Source organism: Echeneis naucrates, chromosome 3, assembly GCF_900963305.1.
Source record: "Echeneis naucrates chromosome 3, fEcheNa1.1, whole genome shotgun sequence".
In the NCBI taxonomy this organism is placed as follows: domain Eukaryota; kingdom Metazoa; phylum Chordata; class Actinopteri; order Carangiformes; family Echeneidae; genus Echeneis; species Echeneis naucrates.
In genome coordinates, this window is record NC_042513.1 from 22,792,275 (window position 1) to 22,809,208 (window position 16,934).

The 16,934-nt window shown below is 42.3% G+C and overlaps 1 protein-coding gene across 2 annotated transcripts in view; it reads left to right on the plus strand.

Moving 5' to 3' along the window:
- Window positions 1-16,934, plus strand: part of LOC115041128 (FERM domain-containing protein 5-like) — a 52,032-nt gene that overhangs the window by 24,911 nt on the left and 10,187 nt on the right. Inside the window, exons 2-4 of one of the 2 annotated variants that reach the window (XM_029498440.1) lie at window positions 13,876-13,980; window positions 14,935-14,977; window positions 15,179-15,257. In XM_029498440.1, the coding sequence (XP_029354300.1) occupies window positions 13,876-13,980; window positions 14,935-14,977; window positions 15,179-15,257 (227 nt within the window). The remainder of the gene's footprint in view (window positions 1-13,875; window positions 13,981-14,934; window positions 14,978-15,178; window positions 15,258-16,934) is intronic. The other variant, XM_029498441.1, reaches the window with a different exon arrangement.

Consider the following 16,934-nt stretch of genomic DNA (forward strand, 5'->3'; position numbering starts at 1 on the left):
GGCTCATAGATTCTTTGGAAAGGAGCTCAAACGAGGCAAAGTATTGGTTCTTTGCCGAAAATTGTGTCGAATATCGGCACAGTGTAATTCAGCTTCGTGACTTGGTGCTTTCTCCCAGAGTCAAGCATCAGACCATTTATAGCTGTAATGTATTTGACAGAGGTGGAGTCAAATTTAACTCTGTACATACGTAGTAAAATTATTACTCCCTGGAGCCGAAACCGTCATTCAAAAGTTCATTTCTAAAAGTCAAACAAACTCAAGAAAAATGAATATAGCTTGGTTTTGTTTTTTTTCTGACCTGATCTATTCTTTCAATTATCCTATAAGCACCTAATTATCTCAGACACACGTGATCTTCATGCTGTACCTCCCCGAGACTACAAGGTCCCTGCTTTGGATGAACCGTTTGTGTCATTGTTAAAAGAAGGATCGAGAAAACGTTATCATCATTTCACATAAGAATATTTCCAGTTTCTTACAGTTCTGCCTTGTTTCTCTGTAGCGTGGAGCTTTCCTGGATGATTTACTCCAGCATGGTCATGCTAGTCTGCCCCCCCCACCCCTTTTTTTTTTTTTTTTTTGCACCAGCGGCTCTTATTTTAGCGCACACCTCCATGAGGTGCAGTGTCTCAAAATCAACCATACGCTTCCGAGCTGTGTTTTGCGTGTATGCTGTGTAAAGGTCATGTGTGGGTGGTTAATCACCGCTCATGTGCTGAGGTGATACAGATGAGATGAAGAGGTCTGTGCATGCCTGCAGGTTAAAACGCTAGAAAGCACAATATTATAATACGCTGTGAGAAACAAACAGAAAAGTTTAAACAAATTATCGCATTAGATCTTGGAAAAAAACAAAAAACAAAAAACGAGTCGCTCAAGCAATTCCAAATTCTGTACACGAAATGAACCTTTGAAAAATAAGATTGACGTCATCTGTGACTAAAGATTCTCACACATCACTGCAGGAAAATCGTTTTCTAATGTAAACTAAAGTGTTCAGATTAAGATAGCCAATCTGCGAGGCAGCTATTTCTTGGCTGTGGCCGTGGGCAGTTAATCATCAATAAAATTACCCTCAGCAGGAATAAAGATTGACTGGAAATATTCAAAATCATCTTGTGAACCATTTGATTCAAATAAAAGAAACTTCTTGTGCTCAGTGTTAGAGTTGGCACGTGAAGTGATTCTTTACTTCACAACAAAGTCTACATTTAACAGTGGAAGACGACGTCAGCCAGAAAGAAGGCAAGAGTGGAACTAAGACTGGTTCAAAAGCGCCTTGTTTTTCTGCGTTCCTGAGTTTCACATGATTTCTGTGGAGGTCACAGATTCAAACATGCTCCGAGGGCATGCAGCAAACGCACATGTAGAACAGCCCCATCTTTAGCGGCTGTTATAATGTTTCAGAGCAACGAGCATGTGTTTAAGATGTGTGGAGACACAGCCCAGCTTTTCCTCGTCTCCACGGAGGCGTGTCCTGCCGCCTTAATGTCTACAGATTTGTACGAGAGGGAAGTTGTTTTACTGTTGCTGCGGCGCAGCTCTCCGCTCATTCCGGCAGCATCATCAGTGTTATGAGGGCGCAGCGATGGTCACATTGCACCCAAAGGAGATAGAGCATTTCATCCAAGTGTGCTCATAGCACATTCTGGGGAGTATGAGGAAATAATGAAAAAAACATTTGTGGGGAAGATATACTGCTGCTGTGTTGCCCGTATGGCACCTTGATGAAATAAGATGATGAGGAGCCACACGGTGGCTGTGCGGTGTCCTTCAGAACTCCTTGTCTGAATGCAAGTGCAGCAGACGCAGGGCGCCTCCTCCCATCACGCGCCATGATCAGTAACACGTCTGACCTGCTTGCTGTTCGGTCAAGGCAAAAGTATTGCCTGTTAGCACTTTCCACAGAATGAACGGCCGTCCGCAGTGTCAAAGCTTCCGTTACGGCCCTGCCCTTCACTGCTGCTTATAGCATGCAGCTGTGTCCATGGATCACGGTAAATCATCACTGCTGCGTTCTGCATGCCACGTTAAAGTTGTAGCTGAGAGGGTTTTCCTTGCACATCTTTCTGGCCTGCTCACTCGCTAATTTCACGCATCTCACGTGGCGAATCCTATCACTTACTTTTTCACGGCAAGCCAAATAGTTGCTCAGCCAAGTAATAACATCTATGTGTCAGCAGTGCTCCTTCAGTTCGTTTCTGAAATGGACAGCCATTACAGGGGCGAAGAAGCTGAGTAATTGTCAGGTAAAGTGGCCTGTAAGCATTTACTGTAGTTAGCCTCTCAACACCTTAACCACTCATTTCTGATACTGTGCCTGAATGAAAAAAGGCCCTTTCTACCACAATCTTGTTCAGGGGGCTGACACAGAACGGAGGAATTGCTCTTATTTGATGTTTTATTTATTAGTGTGGCCATTGAAGGTATGAGAAGTCATTTGTTGACCTTCCACCACATTGAACAAGTCCTTTAAGCACGGTGCTGCAGGAACAATCAGCTTATGAATTATTAAACATCAATTATTTGAGTGGATTGATTTTTACACTACAACTATGTAACAAGCCTCACAGAGGGAACGCACGGCTTGATACCAGCCACGCAGACGTTTGAATACAGATGACCTTTCAGCTTACCTTCTGAGAAAATAAACACCAGTTTGCGCTGAATTCCATGCATAGTTTATTATCGCACTCATCAAAGCACCGTGACTGTTTTTTTTTTTTTTTTTTTTTTTTCCCTGATGGTCCCGTTTTCAAAAGCAAGAACTTCAAGCTCAACTCTTCATGCCAAACCATACAGCTTTATAACCTTAATGTGATGATACACATGAAACACTTTGAATGAAAGCTCTGTTAGACATTGATACCAGCACTGCTCGATCTGTTGTTTTTTTTTTTTGTTTTTTTTTTGTTTGTTTGTTTGTTTTGTTTTCTTAGCTGCTTCTCTTTTTGTCCATGTTTTCTCTGTGATTGACTTCTGGGGAGAGTACTTGACATTTTCTGAGCTCAAAGCCGCTGCACCGTATTCGCTGAGCCTTCTGGTCTGGGTCACATTTGCGTTGACTTGATTTGCTTAGAATTGATTTGGTTGATGTTTGAAGGTTCGGCTCGATGTAGATCTGAGGTCTACTGCGCTTTAATGAACTCTGCCATCTATTTGTCTCCCTGCCTTGTCCTCTGGTCACCGTTTCTTCACCAGAGGCTGTTGGTGACTTGAAGTAATAGCTCATATTGTAGTACGGCAGAATTTACCAGGCGGGTCCTCCTGCTGCTTTCCCTCCCGGTTGCTTTTAGTATCAGATTTTAATGGCCAAAACATTTTATCCACAGTTGCACCTCTGCTGTAGGAAGTGCATTGTCTGTATATCAGAACTCTGATTAGCTCCAGACTGAAATATTTGAACAACGTGGAGTTAGATATCCATGAAATTACACAGATTTACCAAAGGCTAATATCTTTGATTACCCTCCACATTTTCCTCAAGTACTGCAAGATTGAGGTTTGCAGGGTGTGAGTGATATATTTCTACTCTAACTATTGAATGGAGGGCCGTGGAGTTTGATGCAGACATTCATGTACCCTTTTAAGAAGAATTGTAATTGAAAAAACTGAACTTTGGCGATTCCCTGATCTTTCATCTAAAAGCATCATTGCATCTTCTCCAGAAATTTGACTCACACAAAAAGCGCTGCTGTATTCAGCTTCATTGAGCTGCTAGTGTGGTTTAGTCTTGTTTTGTGAATATTTGATAATCTTGTGTTTATGTCCTGGCGGCACGGCGGCGCGGTGGTTAGCACGCTGGTTCTGTCTGGGTAACCCAGCGCCCCTCCCACGATCCAGATTGGTCTCTGTATCCTTCTATATGTCAACCCAGTGACGGATGCCTTCTGGGTATTGACCAAAACCATGAAATGACAAAGATGGATGGTTGAAGGGAACGGGTCAACCATGAAACCCAATCACACCTTTAATCCGGTAACGTTCTCCAGTCGTCTGCCGTTTACCATCATGGATGACTTTACTTTCTAATAAACGCATGTTCTGGTGATGCAACCAAGCCGAACCTTAAAGATTTTCCTTTTAGATATTTTATGACAGACAGGTGTTTGAAAAACAAAAATCCTCATACGTTATGCCATTGTCTCGGACTACACTTATATAACTGAGTTATATTTTAAATATCATCGCGGAAAAGACACCTGCACCATCTGGTATCTGTCAGGATGTAAAACGGTGCTCCTAAAATCACACATTTCTTAGACAGACCTCCAAACGGAGCCCATTAAAGCAGAGTATGCTGAAGACGCTCTTCAACAAGAAATAACTTCTTGTTGATCTGCAATCCAATTATGTTAATATTGTCATGCATGCTCCTGAAATCTGCAACTGCAGCTTCTGATACGCATGTTTGTTCTTAGTTAGGACACTCAACAAACCACAGCAGACAGCGGGAATGGCAGGTTTAGTGGCTGGAAATTGCAGTTACGTGTTTATGTGAGTTCCAAGACTAAAATGAGTGTCAGAAAAATGTATGGAGGACATTACATTTCTATTTGCAGGAGGTCTCTTGTGATCAGAAATAATGTTCCAGATTTTTGGCACAGTTTAGTGAATCCAATTTAGAGTGTCCCCTCATTTCTTAAAAGGCTCAGTTGAGAACGACAGCAATATTTTAATGTGTGACAAATTGCGTGTTAGTAATATCTGCAGGCCAATGTCTCCGCTGCTCTTTGAAAGTGAGGATGACATCACCATTGATGAGAAGGGTCCGACTACTGTGTGCAAAATGTACGTGCAACTACTCTGAAAAACTAAAACTAAAATGTAAACAATGAAAAATTCCCCACTATCCTCCCCCAAAAAACACACCTGTGTACATATTTTTTCCCAAGTCATATAATTTAATCGATAAAGTAATCTACAAATTGTAATTAAGCACAGCATGACCTTTTAGAGGATGGTGGTTTAAGAGAGCTCCCCTGCAGGAGGTGGGACGGTCTCTGCAGGCTGCAGTTTCACTGATGTCTGTATGTTCCGTCCTTGGTGCATTTATTGAAACGGCAGCCGTGCTCTACTAAATACAGGAGGACAGGAAGCAACTCTCTGTTACAGCTGACAGCACATAAACCAGTCGGCTACATGGAAAGTGATCCGCCCAAATGTTCAAGGTGCGCATACATTCACCAGCTGCGATCCTCACCAACATTTATTTTATGTGTTGAAAATTCAGAAAAGCTACGACGTCCGTCTTAGAGCGAAATAAAATCTGCTTTTTAGCTGGCTCTCATTCAACAATTTAACCCTACCAAGTCAAACAGTCTATAAATCACCTTTCTATCATGTTGTGATGGTCGGTACTCCAGACAGGTCGCCGGTCCATCACAGGACTGACACACAGAGACAATCTAAAGTCACCAATTAACCTGAACATGCACGCAGGAGAAAGCCAGGGAACCCACACAGGCACAGAGAGAACATGCAAACGGCACACAGAAAGGCCGGTGATCGAACTCAGAACCTTCTCGCTGCGAGGTGACGACTCGCCACCGATTTGTTCGCAACTGGAAATAAAAATCACAATTTTACTGAGGGAGCGAAGGCGTTTCTAACTTGCTGTGCATGAAGGTCTCCTGGACGGGGCGGACGGTGCTGCAGAGCTTATTTAAATGCCAGACATGGTGCTCTGCATTTCCTTTTGCAATACTGAACAACAATTCAGCTGAACTGCCTCCTGACTTTAACACTTGCTCCTTGAATTTGCAAGCGTTTGTTTTTGTTGTTGTTGCTGTTGTTGTTGTTTGTTTGTTCGTTTATCACAATGGTCTATGTCACAGTCCATGGTGAGAGATCAGCGAGGTGGCAGCTTCATCTGCTGAAGCACACACACAGTAACTTTTCGTGCTATATCTTGATCTCGATTTGAGAAATGGTTTCGATTTGAGTACGATTACTGTTTAACTCCAGAGACTGCATCATAGCATCCTGAAGGACACATCTGCCGGTGTTTGTGTTATGTTTGTATATGTTTAACAACTGTTGCAGGCTTCATTGTATCGGGAGCAGTAAACTATAATTTTGGCAGTGTTGTTTGACTGGGCTTTGCAGTGGAGACAGCAAGCATTGCTCACTTTGCCAGTTGGACGTGGCTGGCAATTTCTCTAAAGTAAAGGTGCTCATGTTTTTTTTGCCAACATGCTGCTATAGGGTCAATATGTTTGTCCATAAAACAGCCACAAAAGTAGCCAAAGGAGGTTTTTCTAGTTGTTAGCTAATTAAAAAGACCTCCAGTCAAGGAGGGATCAAATGTTCCTTAGTGATGAGTTATAGCAACATGAACTTTACATTTTTTGAGTGAGTGTACCGCTGAATCCCTCACGCTGAAGGGTTAAAGGAAGGACAGACAGGTGCCCGGGGGTTCGTCTTCTTTTTATGTTGTGTAAATCGTTGCCCTTTTCCTGGAGAAAAGCCTGAGAGACTATGCAACTGGGGCAACATGACACTTTGTGATTGTTGTCTTTTGTTCTGCTCTGATAGTTTCTCCTCTTTTTCCTTTACCTTCATCTTGTCCTTCCACCTTCCTCACATCCGCAACATTCACCCTCCTTTTCTTCCCCCTCTCCCTTCCTCTCAGAAACACCCAGGAATCAGTGCATTAAAGCAATAGGAAGCTCAGAGAGTGTGGTTGTCCCTATAACTCATAAGGGTTTCGTGCACATGGGGCCACTTCTCCAGTGTGGCATCTCTGTAATGGAACCCCCCCAGGAGCTCCAGCCTCCATCTAAATGAGTGAGGATTTACACAACTGAGCAGTGATTGTGAGCGGAGCCTGAGCATCAGTGAGTTCCACTGGGCCACTTCAGGGGCAATAACATGGCAGCCTGCTGACAGTGAACATCCTTTCAAGAGGATCGCTGTCTCTCCTTCATGCAGCTGGGAGGTTTTTAGGGGCACGTTAGTGAGCATAAAAATACGGCCGCGGAGTTGCATTGCACTCATGATGTAGTGAAGTAATGTCATACCTGAGAAAAGCACACTGTTTTCTCCGAGCCTGCTGAGGCATTGAATGTTGTGAAGCTAATTTCCTACTGAACGTTTTGTTCTCTAGGAGATGCAAAACAGTGTACAGGTTTAGAAAAATAAAATCTACAGCACAAAGGATTTGGACTGCGGCTGTTGGTGGATGATTTGATAAAAGCATCCATAGAAATCTTTGTTTAGTCATTATTGTGTCTGCTGCTGTGGAGACGCAGTCATTTCTGCAACAGTCAGCAACATTTTTCAACAAACAACTCAAAAAGTGTGACAAAGGTTACAGACAGACAAAAACACTATTGTCTAAACTCCTCTAGAAATGAGATCAGGCTTCATAGTCGGAGTTGGAAGTTGGATCCTTTTCTACCACACAAACATAAAAAAAAAAAAAAAAAAACGCCTCTAAGGAGAGTCAGTTATCACACTTGAAAGTCAAATAAAATGAGACTGCACTGGAAGCCCAGCTACATGGAATGGATATTTTATCAACATTATTATGTCCACTGTGTTTCGGGAGTTATTTTGAGGTTAAATCCAGGGACGAGTAAAGTAGCCTGAGCAATTCAGAAGCACTGCAGTGCTGTGCAACGAGAATGAATCACGGTAATGTTTGTGCAGCTAAATAAAGGTCCAGTCTCATAAAGTTTTGAGGATGTGTATGGAAAACAGGGAGCCATATTCATGAGTGTTCTCCATACGATCATCGGTGATCAGAGTTTTCTTCACAGCTTTTTGAGTCGACGGCATCATCACAGCGTGCTCTGAGTTTAATTCCACTTATCGACTGAGTGATGAGTTTACACCATTGACTGAGTAATGAGATTCCTCATGAGCTTCAGGTCCTTTAAAATGATTTTAAAATGGCAATTTAAAACCTCTCTTTGGGCGTTAAGGTGCTGTGCAGAGATGATATTCCTTGTTTTCCTTTAAGATTTCTTCTCTTTCAAAGCGTTTCCCCAAAGCAGTCCTGATTCCCTATCTGGATGTGTGTTAGAGGCAAATCCCAAACCACAAATAAAGGATGCAGGAACCTCCTTGTCCCTTTAGTCTACAGATCATCGTTAAAGAAATAATTGGGCACTTTGGGAAATATACTTTCTAACAGAGAGCCCATGTTGGTTATCTCACGGCTTCTTGCTATATTCCTTGTGGTTGTGTTGGTTTCTGCTATTAATAAAGTAAACTCAAAATTTGTACATAAAGCATGAATAACTTCTCGACCTGTTTGCATTGTAATGCAGTGTTTCTCATTTATATGTATTATTCCTCCAGTTGCCGGGGAAAGCACGCTCAGCGTAAATCTTCTAATGCTACTCCGTTGCTGACTGACAGGAGCATCCACTACGGACACTTGCTTCAGTGCCCGCTCCCCGGAGTATAGAAAGTACGCATTACCATATCATAAGATTATAGTAAGCCATTTACGGCCTTCGCTGCTGGCAATCCAGGAAGCTGGACCAATAAAGACAGTGAAAAATCAGCATAAAGATCATGAAGTGGGGAAGTGAGATATGCTAGCTATCAACGCTGTGGTTGAGCCCCCGAGAAGCGAGTTTTATTTAAGACCACGGAAAAACCATTCTTCTTAATCCCCAGCTACCCAGGAGCTCAGAGTCACATGTTAATATGAAACTAAAACAAATCAGCGTCGAAAACCCGGTCATCAGACGCAGCCAACATTCAGGACCGTTCACTCAGTTGTTGCAATTTCCATCCCGTAGCTTAAAATGACACCATCATTTATTGATGTGGTGTTTCCCAAGCTGATATGGAACCCTGTTCAATAATTAATCTGACGTAAGGCCTGGCCAGGCTGGGAGAGCGGCGTGCTGCTGCTGCTGCTGCTGCCCGCGTTCCTCGGCGGACCACGGTGATCATTTTGGCCTCAGTCTGGGTTATTTCCAGCACTCCGTTTATCACTTTTATTGTATCTGTGATGAAACGCTGCACGTGCTTCCATAAAGCACTTACAGGCCTCTGCTTGTTTAATACATTCCTCTCCTACTGACAGGCCTGCACTAATCTCATTTACCCCTGAGTCACTGTGGCTAATATTACAGCTGCCCGCTCTGCACCCCTTCCAACTATTATTAAACTTCGAACCAACGTGTGACATAAATCTCAAAAGATGCATTTACATACATGAACATGGGGACAGGAAATGATTCCAGGCCTGAGTGTCAAACTGCTAATGCTGCTGCCACGATGGGGTTGAATACCAGCTGGTACCTACTCAGACACCTTATTCCTCACCTTATTCAGAGGGGTATCCTCAGAAACCCTGAGAATCAAATCCCGTCCCAAAGCGTTTGAATATTGACAGGTAAATCAAGTTCGCTCTTCGCCACCGGACTCATTTGTCATCCGAAATGCTACCTGAATGCTGCTGGTTCTTGAATTCTTGAAGCTAACCGCTCATGAAGGCTGACGCTTAACATCCCTATCCATGAGGTGTTAATATTTATTCTGTGTCTGAAATTTGGTCGCAAATTACGCTGCAAAACGACCTCCTGCACACTCGCACACGCACACAACAGCAAAGTAAACAGGGCCTCCAGGCCAGCCATTTGTCCTGATAAGGGGTGACCAATGATATCAAACACCACGCCTCATGAAGTGAATGGAAGCTGACAGGTAATCATTAACCAGCCCCTTTATTGTATTACTGTTATCATTTTTCAGAGCTGTCAGCATATTCAGTCCCATAACATGACATTGTACAAAATGTTAGCTCTTAGCTGTGACCACATGCTGGTAATGTTGCTTATGGATGGGCAAACTGTAGTGGAAGTAATATCTACTTCTATTTTTTGTTGTGCCGATCGCTAATGTCGAGCAAAACTTTGTTTAGCCTACAGGCCTAAAAATGAGACGCGTAACATTTTGCGTGCAGCACCTCTCGGATCTCTACACACTGTAAACTCAGCTTTGTGGGAGTGTGAAAAGTAATTGTCAAATGGCTTTCATTCATTCACAAGTTTAATTTGTCTGTGAAGGTTGTTTCGGGTAAACGAGTGATTAATGGAAACACAATTTTCTCTAAACTAATGCAATCTGTGAAACTGTGGCACAAGTTTCACCCTTCTTCCACGACGGCCGTCAGCCTGCTGGCCCCAAAACACGACAGATTTATATCTGAATGAGTTTGTGACAAAACCCGACAGCTATTTAGGGACTGCAGCAGATTAAGAGGGATCTAAATCTAGAATCATATACTGAGCCTGAAAACTGTCTATCTGGTGCAAAGTTTGAATAAAATAATCAGATATTTCTGTCCTTCTATCCAGCTCTTTGTTTTGTTTTGTTTCATCAAGTCTGTTAGTGGTTATGTCAGTAGATACTAATTCCAAATGGCCCCTGAGGAAAACAGGCTCCACTAAATATTTCAGTGCAGTGCGATGATGAGATGGCCCAGTGTTGTTTAACGCACACTTTGTTGACTCAGGAGGATGAGGCAGCATTACTGATTAAAATTCAACTCAGTAAATCTTTTTTTTTCAAGACCAGCTGCTTAAGCCAAGTTTGATGAGACGTTTGGAGACTTTTTTGTGATTTTTTTTTTTTTCTTAAAGCTAACAAATAATAATAATAATAAAAAAAAAAAAAGTAACACCTTCTCGTGTGAAATTTCAAGGTTAATGCGAGTGCCACCTTCAGTTGTGTGTGATGAGCTGCATCATTACGAGTTTGTTGATAACACCCTCTGCACTCGTTGTGTTACATACAGTTTCACTGCAGAGCCTATTGTGCACATTCTACACTGCATGGCCATTTATCTCAATAGCAGATTTTTGCTTTTTGTTTCGTTTTGTTTATTTCCCGAAATGTTGTTAATAGAAACGTTTTAACCCGAATATAGCGTTGATCTCATTGTTTCCAGAACAACAGTGAAACCATCGGGAGAGAGAACACAGAGTGAGGCAATCCCCACAGCGAGAATCACATGATCACCAACCACATATTAGATCTGCACTTTATCTGCTCAGAAACAATAAAACACAGCTTTAACTGCCTCCGTAGCCACCAGTGTATTGTGGCAAGGCTCCGGGTTCAAATCTCATAAGGATGCTGAACAACACTTAACTTCAGATCAATGCTGTTTCTGCCTCGGAGCCGGCCTCGGGGGTCCCAGCGGAGCCCTGGTCAGCGCTCTGGAAACCAGCGTGTCGCATCATTATGCAAGGCAACACCACATATACATTACAAAGTGTTTGGCCAGCTGCCTCTCCGTGAGAGAGGCTCTTCTGTTTTATACTATCACTGTTTAGTCAAGCCAGGCAGTGAGCACAGATTTAAAAGCGCTTCGATCTCCTCATTACCGACTGCATCAGGCTGCAGAGTCAGGTAAATTATCAGGAGCGAAAGGATTACCTGCAGAGACTCGAGATCAGACGCTCTTTCATCAAGTCGCACCATTTAAAGTCTCTTGTAACAGCTGATGACGTTGTAGAAATGTGTGTGTGTTTTCAAGTTGTCCCGCAGCTACATATAAAAGCACCGCAGCTTGCATGTGAGATTTATTTATTTCTTTATTTCCCCTCAGTGGTTGTTTCATGAATGGCTTCTATTAATGCGTCTCATCCGTTTTCATTTATTTGTGTTTTAAGTGTTGGACCGCGATAAACCATCCTGCCTCTCACAACTTGGATGTGGGGAAAAAAAGAAAAAGAAACGCACACAGACAGACTCACACACATTTGGGTATCTCATGCAAACCCACTGGAGCTCATAGGAGGAAACACACTGAGACAATATGATCAATTGGGAAGGCTTTTTTTGGGACATCGCTCTGCTGAGCACTACAGCTCACAGCAGATGGAGCGAGTGGGAGGTACAGGCTCTGAAAATGTTGTGGGTCTGGAGGTTTCACAGGTGTGCCACCGACACAACAGAGCAAGAAGCATTGAGGCTCCTTGTGTGTGTGTCTGTGTGTAAGTGTGTGCATGTGTCCGTGTGTTTCTATTTTTGCTGCAGGCCTGTCCTGGTGAGCCGGGGTGTGTGTTGTGACAGTGACATACAGACACACTGACAGCGGAGATAGAGGCTCAGAATGGTGCATGCTGGGAAAGGTCTGTCCAGAGCGCTGCCCGACACAGCTGGACCCAATGGGTTGATGTCGGGTTGTGCTTCGGTTCAGTTGCGTTGTGCTGAAAGATTTGATGAAAAAAAAAAACACAAAAAAATGGACGTTTATCCGTGATGAATGAACCCTCTCCTTGATGCTTCAGCGGTGTGACCTTTTCAATTACCCCCCAGGTCCTTTGGCAGGTCCTTCACATCAGGCTCATTGTGTGTTCTTGAATCCTCATAGGTTTGATTAAAAAGACAAAAACAAAACCAATGCAAATTTTAGAGGCAGCATGGTTGATCGAAAAGTCCACGAAAGACGAGATTAGATGCTAATCAGACTGCCAGAGTTTTCATTGAAGGCACAGACAGTCCATCTAAAAATGTTTTAATATGAGTGAAAATCCAGGAATCCACTTCAGGATTAGAGGAACAGAAAGATCTTAAGGGGGCTTGTGTGTCTTTTTGAAATGAGCAACAACAGGCTGTGGTTATGAAGCTGCAGTTTAACTTTGGTTTGAATCATTCCTGAGAAGAATTACTCTAAACTTAGGATGCCCTGACAGTGTTGTGCCACGTGTCACCGGGGGGGCTGCTTGTTCTGACATTGAGTGTCAGGTGTGAACAGGTTTCATCGGTGAGACGCTCACATTCACACTCTCTATTGTACCTTAACGGGGATTTCTCTGGAAATGATTCACACGCAGAGCAGACCTCCACTGCAGCTGTTCCCTTCTTCTGTCTTTTTGACTGCTGGGCTGTGGCATCCTGTCGACTCTCTGTTTTCTTGATTTGGTTTCTGACTCATTGTCTGGTTTGGTCTTTCTCATCTCTTCCTCCCCACTGCCATTCATTCCCATATACATGTTTGACTCTCTCTGCTCCGACTGTGCAGTTTTGTGTCATTTATATGAGTGTGGTGTCTCGTCTGAACAGCACAGCAGGATGTTTCATAGTTCCCTTCACTGCTGAAGAAGGAAAAGGAAAAAAAAAATCTAAACAAACTCTTCATCAAGAACTGGATTTAATGACCCTTTTGGGGAAGATGCTGCACTGTAATTCCCTGCTGACTTTGAGTCAAGCCGCTGGGAGAGCAGACCTAGTTTCTCTCCACTGTCACACCTGATCACAATCACGGTGTATTTGGAATGAGTTATTCAGTCCTTAAACTAATTCAAAGGCTCTCTCCATTAACTAAATGTGAAAATAGCGTTCCCAAGCTCTTTCATATTGACACTAAAAAAATACTATATGGATGTATGTGCAAGGATCAGATGTTTTTAGAGCACTGCATGCAGATGGATCCTCTCTTTTATCAGCCTGCCTTTTTATTTCCCCACACCTTGTCTGCCTGCTTTTCCAGGTCTTATTCCATATGAGAAAATCTCTCAAAGCTTTCACAGATGGCTGCTGCCTTGATATGAATATTTGATAGCCCTCATATATCTCCCTTGAGGACAGTGAAATATTAAAACATTTTCTGCTGGCCATTTTAACTTCTCGGAAGCTGCCAAAAATGAATAAATAAAGAAATAAATATTGGCCATCCTGATGAGAATGGAAGAGATGACACAATATATTGTCTTTACAGCGCCTGATGTTGTTCTGGGAAGAGTGAAGACTTTGGAGCTGAGCGTTCATTAACTGTGTATCTGTGAATATGCAGATTTTAGAAGGGTGGGAGGATCAGGGCCCTGTGAAATTAAGTTGTTTGTTTTTATTAATATGAAATACATTTTAGGAATTTTCTCTTTATTATTTGTCTTTCAGCGCGATGCCAAGGGACAGTACCTGTTTGACCTCATTTGCCACCATCTCAACTTGCTGGAGAAAGACTACTTTGGCATCAGATATGTTGACCCAGACAAGCAGAGGGTATGTTGTTGTTTTTTTTTCTTAATAATAAATCCAACCAAACTTTATTCCAATACATAAAACATAAGCTCTCAGGTTTTTTTCCATTCACCTTCAGAGGACAAATTAGTCCCTCAGAAGACGGGAGACAAAATGACTTGACATAAACTAAATGGTTTTCTCTTACAGTGCTGTGTTTTGTCTAAGATGTGAATATAGAGGATGATAACACTTTTCAAAATCAAATCTTAAAAGGTTAATGGCACTTCTGGGAAAATGATATTTCTACAAAGGAAGCATTCATGGCTGGATCCACAGTCTGTACATCTGCAGGTGGAGAGTATTGTGAGGTAAATCAATGACATATACTTCATTAAAGGATGTTAGGTATAAACGTCTTTTTTTTTTTTCCTATTACATTCAGCACAGGCAGGTTCTGTAAGTCCGTAGATCAATTATGAAAGCCGGTGAGAGGGCAGCCTCTTTAAATGATCAGATTATCAATGACAAAAATGGTGAAATTGCAGAGCTTGAACTGAGTAGCTGTGAATACTACTCTCTGACATCAGCCAGCAGAGAGACGTTTTTTTAAGAAAATGTGAATGCAGGGAAAATGACGATAACAATGGCTCTGCTACATCATTGGGTGGTGCAGTAGCCACTATACTCAGCATGTCATCATCGCACTGATTGGAGCCGGTTTCCACTCGTGATGTTTAGCGGTCTGACAGAAAACAGTGCTCCCCTGATTATCTTCCAAACAGCTTCCTTTCATCTCCTCTCTGCGTGTCGTCGGAGGGAATTTAAATAAACAGAAAGGCAAGGAGATGGGAGTAATTCTACTGTGCCCTCCGGCTATAGATTTCAAGGCATCAAGCTCAGCTGCTGAGCAATCAGAGTCCAGACTGACAGTTAAGCAGCTATAGATTCAGTGCCCTGAGTGCAGCCCTTCACTTCTCTTTCTTTCTCTTTCAGCACTGGTTGGAGTTTACAAAGTCAATTGCCAAACAAATGAAATGTAAGTAATTTATTTAACAGGCCTGATTAGTGTGTTGCGTTTCTTTAGGCTGAATCCGCTTCTAAGATGTCCAGAAGAGAACTGGCCCAACATGTAATGCAAAAAAAAGTAAAAGAAAGCAATCACAAAAATCACATCAAGAACATTTAGTATATGAGAAAACGTGTGCGAAATGTGAAAAATGTTTCCTCACCTCCACAGCCCAGCCTCCGTTCACGATGTGTTTACGTGTGAAGTTTTACCCGCCCGACCCTGCTGCCCTGAGGGAAGAAATCACCAGGTAACATTTTCAGCTCGCTAAGTGGGCGACAGGTGGGGAGGGTGGAGTTCAGAGAATGTCCCGGTCATGACATCTAGTTGCCCCTCCAGCTGTGTTAAAGCAATCCTGCAGTAAATTACAGGCAAACCATAAAAGGCAGTAGAGTTTAATGAAGGCGTAGTTAGCCGTGCGTATCAAAAAGGCCACTATGACTGCAGCCGTTGGGCTAAAGGAGGTAAGCACTCGATGTCACGATGCACAGAGTTATCTGTCATGATGCATTTACGTGCACAATCTACTTCACAGACTTGGAAAGAATTGTGAAGTTTTTATTGACTGCCAAAGGATAAAGCGAAGATTTGAGAGACGATTGGAGGATCATTTTTGAGGATTTTGAGATAAATTTGCAAGTCCGAAACGGCTCTGCTATAATGACGTATGGGCCGCTGAATCTTCAAAAGCAAGAGGAGGGGAAATGATGTCATGGTGCAGATTGTACCTTTTAAATGGTGCAGATATGGTGAAAATGGCAGCAGTGCCAGACACACACATAGTTTTCATAATATCACACTTTCTAAAAAAGAAAACCTCTCTGTAGACAACCACAACATCTGGATAAATCACTGTGATATTGTGTTGTTTTGTTGCTTTGGGTTTTTTTTTTTTTTTGCAGCTACCTGTTGGTTTATTTGTGAACACACTGCTGGCAAAAAAACAGAAGTTATGTAGTTATTAGCGGTAGGAGAAGAATTGAACTCAGCACGACTCACTTGACAGTCGTCCTTCGTGTCCGGGCCATTTCAGCAAGACGCATGGAGAGACTGGAAAAAAGAAAAAAGAAAAAATCACAGCCAGGTGGTGTGGAAGGGAAACTGGATTGTCATTTTTCTGTTTTTTGTTGTTGTTGCTGTTTTTTTGGACCCAAGCGGAACAAAAAGACACAAAAATACCCACAGACAGACCCACACACTGCAATTTCCCAGTCTGGGATAAATAAAGTATCTATCTATCTATCTATCATTTTTGTTCACTTCGGTGTATAAAGTCAGCCAGTTTGAGTTTTAAGTGGCATTTTTAAAAACAGTGATTTCGGTTTGACAATGAAACCAGATCATTTAATTCAAATCTTTCTGACCAATGTCTTATACCCAACTTGAAACAATTCGATCACGCAGCTCAATTTTCAGGGAAGTGTATTTATACTCTAAAAAGTGCTGGCGTAGAGAAAAGCTTTGGAAAATATAAAATAAAATCCACAGTGCATGGACACTTTTATTGAACCAATGGGGATGTCTCCCACGTCTGTCATCTTCTATTAGCTTTCCCGTGTCATTAAATCAAATCAAAAGGATCTTTATATTTTACTGTCAGTATTTTATGCCTCGGCAGCTGGCTTTTAGCTAATTGAAAGACAAATAACAGCGCAGTAGAAATTTTTTTAGTCCGTCCTTATTAATCATTTTCTTCTTATAGTTTAGTTCTTTTCAGACGTATTTTCAAGGAGAATTTCAAAGTATTATTACTGAGTGAACGAAACTCTTCTGAAATACACTATTTGAGATATAAAGTCTGATAGATAAAAGGTCACAGGTTCAATTTCAATACAGCATGCAGATGCCTGTACAGCGGGCCTGCGTGCAGGGGGATTTCATTCTTGCCAGTTTCATTAGTTCAGTGTCATGATGCTTGTCGCTGCAG